At 36.6% G+C, this 6,000-nt stretch overlaps 1 protein-coding gene across 2 annotated transcripts in view; it reads right to left on the bottom strand.

The window, feature by feature from the left end:
* Positions 1-261: 261 nt before the first annotated feature.
* Positions 262-6,000, bottom strand: part of senp7b (SUMO specific peptidase 7b) — a 41,901-nt gene continuing 36,162 nt past the window's right edge. For both annotated transcript variants that reach the window (XM_067416185.1, XM_067416186.1), the window contains exons 17-22: positions 4,747-4,877; positions 3,383-3,447; positions 3,210-3,253; positions 2,953-3,021; positions 1,008-1,158; positions 262-597 (exon numbers count right to left, since the gene is read on the bottom strand). In XM_067416185.1, the coding sequence (XP_067272286.1) occupies positions 451-597; positions 1,008-1,158; positions 2,953-3,021; positions 3,210-3,253; positions 3,383-3,447; positions 4,747-4,877 (607 nt within the window). In that variant the 3' untranslated portion in view covers positions 262-450. The remainder of the gene's footprint in view (positions 598-1,007; positions 1,159-2,952; positions 3,022-3,209; positions 3,254-3,382; positions 3,448-4,746; positions 4,878-6,000) is intronic.

Genomic DNA, 6,000 nt, shown 5'->3' with positions numbered 1-6,000 from the left:
ATTATCAAAGTTTGATAAATTATGCTGCTGCTGCATAAATAGACACATGAATCCCGTAGCAGATCTAGGTAGGTGGAGCTAGGGGAGGTGGAGAGGTTCAGAGGAATTGAACCACACTATTTAGATGGTGAGCAAATCTCATTGGCTTTCTATGCTGAAATGTGATTTGCTTGCAGATTTCATGTAAAGGACATTCGTTTTAATACTTTACAATGAGGTATTTAAAACTCAATTTAAAATATTCAAATATTTTATTCAAGTAAACTACATTTTTGTACAGAAATCAATAAAACAGATGAAATATAAGTCACGTTTAAAAGCCCTTTTAATACAAATAAATACAAAGTTAAATTATAAATATATCCTTTATCTTTTAATCAGTAGAAAACAAACAAGGTACACGAAAGGCCCTAGTTGTTTGTTTACTGACAGGACATTTCCCCGCTGTTTTCATTTGACGCTCTGCTCAGCCCCGCCCCCTTGCCTCCGGTAGAGCTGCAGCACCAGCTCCCGAAGCTCCTCCCTCTTCCGGCGCACCTGATTCCGTGGAAACCAATGCTCCAATCGCAGCGGGAGATCAAAGTGAACCACTGGATTCTGAGAGGAGAAACAACAAAGCAGCGCTGAGTAGGCTGCATCAAATACTGCTACAGACAAATACTGCTGCATCAACTCAATTCATACTAAAAAAGTATGTAGTTTAAAATTTCTAGTGCAGTATGCTCTTTAGTACGAATTGGGACTCAAGGCTGCAAACGAAACAGATGTAACTTGAGTTCCTGAGATCCCAATCTCTTACTTACTTTACTGAAAATCCCACTGAACGGCTGACCGCAAAATGTCAGGCAACTTGAATGACCAATGTTTCTTTAGTGCTGTAAAGTTAGACTACTCTGACATTTAGCACAGAGGGAACTAAAAAGCACTGACCCGGTACAAAAAGCACCATGGTAGATGAGGAATCGGGAGAAAGCCAACATTTTGCAATCAACTCAGTATGTAGGTACCTGCAGGAAGCTCTCCACGTACTGCAGCAGGTACAGGCCACAGTCGCTGCTGTTGTCCTGCAGCGGGACCCTGCAGAGACTCCCGCTAATGCTCTCACTGGTAAACGCTCGAGGGCTTCCTTTCCGAACCTCCCATTCCACCTGCAGGTACCTGAGGGATGAGTCCAGGTCCCATTCAGAGGTAAATCACAGGGATGTAGTATGAAGGCACAATTAGTTCTCTGACATGAGTGAATACAATGACACGTGTCCAGGGCTGCACGATACATCAAAATAAATTCAATATCGCAATATGTGTGTGTGTGTGTGTGTGTGTGTGTGTGTGTGTGTGTGTGTGTGTGTGTGTGTGTGTGTGTATGTATGTATGTATGTATGTATGTATGTATGTATATATGTATATATATATATATATATATATATATATATATATATATGTGTATTTATGTATGTATGTATGTATGTATGTGTATATATAAGGGGTGTAACGGTTCTCAAAATTCCCGGTTCGGTTTGAAATGATACACTGTTGTCACTGTTCGGTACGTTTTAGATACAGCAAAAAGAAAAAAAAATTGGCTGATAAATTTCCTTTTTAAAAATGCTTTTTATTTATTAAAACTAACAAAGTATGTTTTTTTTTATTTTTTACATTGAACAATGATGGAGCTATACTTTACCCATCTTCTATGTAGTTACAGGAATAGTTACATTAGCTCTCTCCACACTTCTACTGCTTCTACTTTCATCCCTTTGCCCAAATCCTCACTTGTGTGACTCTCAAGGGGCGTGTCTGAAGAACGTGGCTGTTCAGCTCCCATTCATCGGTAATGTAAAGTGCCGTTAAAGTCGGGTAGCTTTGTGTAGCCCTTGACGTCCAGCCGTCTGCTGTCAGAGCAACCACTATTGCCATGGCCAATTGGTTCTCTATTTGGGCTTTTGTTTTTTGGTACAAAGCAGGAATTACGGTCTGGCTGAAATGGGCTCGTGAAGGAACATTGCAACAGGGCTCAATTACTTTAAGCATGTTCTTAAAACCTGAGTTTTACACTACAGAGTAAGGTCTCATATCCATGGCTATAAAAGGACCAATAGCCACGGTGATGTCTTTTGCCATTTGAATCAGTTGGAAATGTCTGTCTGAATGCTGCGGGGATAGTTTGTGGCTGTTTCTCCTTTTTATCGTCTTGTTGTCGGCGTAAATGAATTGACATGTATGAATTGACATGACATGACTTATTACCTCTGCTGTACCCTATTGTCATGTAGCAAAGGTGACATACCGTTGTTTTATTATCCACCTCTCTCTTGCCATCACCATCATAGCTTACAGGGAATCCAAAGTGCACCCAAACACCAGACCTGTTGGTTATTGGAGGATCGCAATAGCCATTTTGCAACGAGCATTCAACGCCTAACTTACTGAGTGAGCGAGCGCCTAACTGAGTAGCCCAACATAAACATATTTGGTGTTTTTTTTCTTTCTTCAGGGGTGTCAGGGGGATTGCCGGTTATATTGTTTTGGTAATTGGGCTACCTTGTTGAACGCATAACATTATATTTCACACATTTTCCAAATGTAATTAATTAGTCCAAGAACCGCTCGGTACATAATGCGTACCACGTACCGAACCGAAAGCCTCATAACGAACGGTTCAATACGAATATGCGTATCGTTACACCCCTAATATATATATATATATATGTATATATATATATATATATATATATATATATATATATATATATATATATATATACACTCTATTATGAATGATTATTTCCACATATAGCTATTCAAGTCCCTGATACCTAGTGAAAATGTATATTTATATAGCAGAGAAACACACTCACACACATTGTCAGTTTTTTTACAATATCATGCAGTACTAGCCTAAACACAGTTAAACATCAACTAAACCGTAATTGCATATGGTGAAAGACTCACTCGCGTAACAGTAAATAGATCCGCTGGTGGTAAGACAGCTTTAGAGAGTCCATGACCAGGATACAGGGCCTGAGGTTCAAACAAAGAAAAAGACAAACAGCGGATCAGATAACGGGATCAGGAAACCATCTCACCTGTGGAGCCTTCTTTTAACACATCAGGCGCATACAGCGTCATGAAGAAGTATTTGGCCCCACCCTAATGTTGCTGCATATCAGATGAAGATCAAGAGATTGAATATTGAAGGCTGTTTTTACCTCCTGCAGACGTTCTCTCTTGTGCAGCTGTGTGCTGTGCAGTCCTAAAAACACATGAAGACCCATCAGACCCCTTCATGCTATTTAACTGTACAAACTGTAACGTCTATCCAAAGATTATATGATAATAACCATCTCTGTAAGTATTTAAAATGTTTGTGTAGTGAGATTACCGGTAGGTTTTGTGATCTCGACTCATTAAGTTTCAATCCGTTTCCTTTTGGCAGCTGTGAATTTTCTGGAATTACAAAAATAAAAAAATAGTTGTGTCAAATTGGTTTCCCAGTAGATAAGGGCACACATTTTCTTTGGAGTGAGAACTATTAAACCTGTTTAGCAAAATATTTTAACAAAAAAGTCCTAGAACCCAGTAAATGTTGAAATTAACAAATAGATAGATAGACATTTCTAAATATTAATAAATGCTTTAAAAGAGCAGTTCATTATTAATTCATGTTAACTAATGAACCTTATTGTAAAGTGTTACCAAAAAACAAAAACATCAGACTTAGAGGTACACAACTACTCATTAAAAGACCATGATCTCGATACAAACACCCACGTGATCTCCGTTCTAAATGTAGAATCACAGTACCGTTATTTCCATTCAGCTCACAAAAGAATGTACAGGTTTCCAGCCCGAGCTGCAGGGCGAAATCAAATCGCAGGCGGTCCGGGCTGGGTTTACCCAGTCTAGCAATTAACATTTTGTCCGAAAATCTAGTAAATCACATTGTTTTGTTTAGGTGTCTGTTCAGAATCATGGGAGAATTGTGATCTCTATTTTAAAACTCAAATATTTTCCAATTTATGCCGCTCTAATCAGACTGATAGAGAATAACTTCAAAAATAATTAATTATGAGACAACATGGCATAAACTATTATTGTATAATTATTTTATAGAATTCACTGCAGGAACTATTATCCCATTTTTACACACATACTGTACATTTATACACACGCACACACACACAACCCTGTTACTGTTTCATTGTCTCTAAAATTGTGACCTAAGAAGTAACATCTGAAATAAATAACTTAAATATTCAATCATATTTTGTAAATGTTACAACTAGTAAATACTCATTTAAAAAAATAAAAATAATAATAATAATAATAATAATAATAATATATATATATATATATATACACACACACATTTCACTCTACACTTTTGTGTAAGAAAATCATTTTATTTGAAAATACAGTATTTATATAAAAAAATTATATGTATATGTATATATATATATATATATATATATATATATATATATATATATATATATATATATATATATATATATTATATACATACTGTATTTTCAAATAAAATGATTTTCTTACACAAAAGTGTAGAGTTAAATGCATTCATCAACCTCAGCCTTTGAACTGTGTTACCAAAGCTATTGTAATTAAAAAAAGATTCAAAATAAAAGTTAATAGCATAAATCACATTGAATAATCAATTCAACTTCAACCTGGTTAAATAAATAAATCAATACAAATCAAAACTTCATTTTAAAGTGTGAGTGCTACCTCTTTGACATTCCCCTGCTGAGCTCGCTTTCTGGCTCCCATCCCGGGACACAGGGCCTTTGTCTTTCCACTGTACGTACTGAGTCCGTTCCAGACCGGGAAAACAGATCACCACGAGGTACCAGTGAGCTCTGGACAGACAGTAAACAGAGCATGAAAACAGCAGAGGAAGTGGAAGTCAGTGATCTGTGATAAAGCCTTGTTTCCATTGCCAAAAACATCCTGTAGCAGTAGGACTGGATACTGATACTGCTTAAAAAAACTAAGAAATCTGCTTTTGATGTTATTCAATATAACCATTATATTTATGCATCTGCTCTGAAATGGCTAAAAAGCATGACACTAATCTAATGAAATGCTCGTATTTCCCACATAAAAGTGTATTAAAATATGAACTCTCACAATGTTGCTTAAATTCAACTCACCAGCAAAATCATTGTGAAAATACAGTGAATATTTTCTATATCACCCAGTTTTAGTACAGGACATTCTCTAGCTTGTGAATCATCTGTGCCATGCTGTACTGTGCGATCGAGCGCATGTACATGTTTCAGTGAATGTCCTAATGTGCCAATTTGTTTTTATGAGAACATGGAGAACCACCATTCCCTGTTCCCTCTCTCAGCTTGGCATTGCAGACTTGTTTGACCTTGTTTCAGTGATTTATCCTCTCGTCCATAAAGCACAATCCGACATCCTCTGCAGTCCTCGGATATCAAACTACAATGAACATCTACACGGAGATTCCTCGATCGGTTTGGTCATAAAAACAAAAGAACAGTCTGTAACGTGTGGCTGAGATGTCGTAACTACTTGCGCAACGCTCTGATGTTGAAAGTACAGTTTGACGGTCTCGATTCGTTTGGTCTTATTTTACTTGTTGAGAATTAGCTCCGTTCCAAAACAACAAGTTTTACGCATCACAGATGAGGCTGGAAATACCGATCATCAATAAACATCATAAACACACTACTGTTCAGAAGTTTAGGAGGAGTTAAAGTATATTAGTATTTGTTTTCAACAAAGACACATTCATTTGATCAAAAGTGAACATTTATAATGTTACAAAGGATTTATTTCATATAAATCCTGTTCTTTTAAACTTTCTATTCATCAAAGAATCCTAAAGAGAACGTAACACGGTTTCCACAAATAAATTAAGCTGTGTTTTCAACATTAAATCATCTTATTGGAATGATTTCTGAAGGATCATGTGACGCTGAATCAAAAGTAATGCTGAAAATTCAGCTTTGA

The sequence above is a fragment of the Pseudorasbora parva genome, chromosome 14 (genome assembly GCF_024679245.1).
Source record: "Pseudorasbora parva isolate DD20220531a chromosome 14, ASM2467924v1, whole genome shotgun sequence".
Classification (NCBI taxonomy): Eukaryota; Metazoa; Chordata; class Actinopteri; order Cypriniformes; family Gobionidae; genus Pseudorasbora; species Pseudorasbora parva.
Note: the sequence above shows the minus strand (reverse complement) of the source record. Positions and strands in the feature narration are given on the sequence as shown.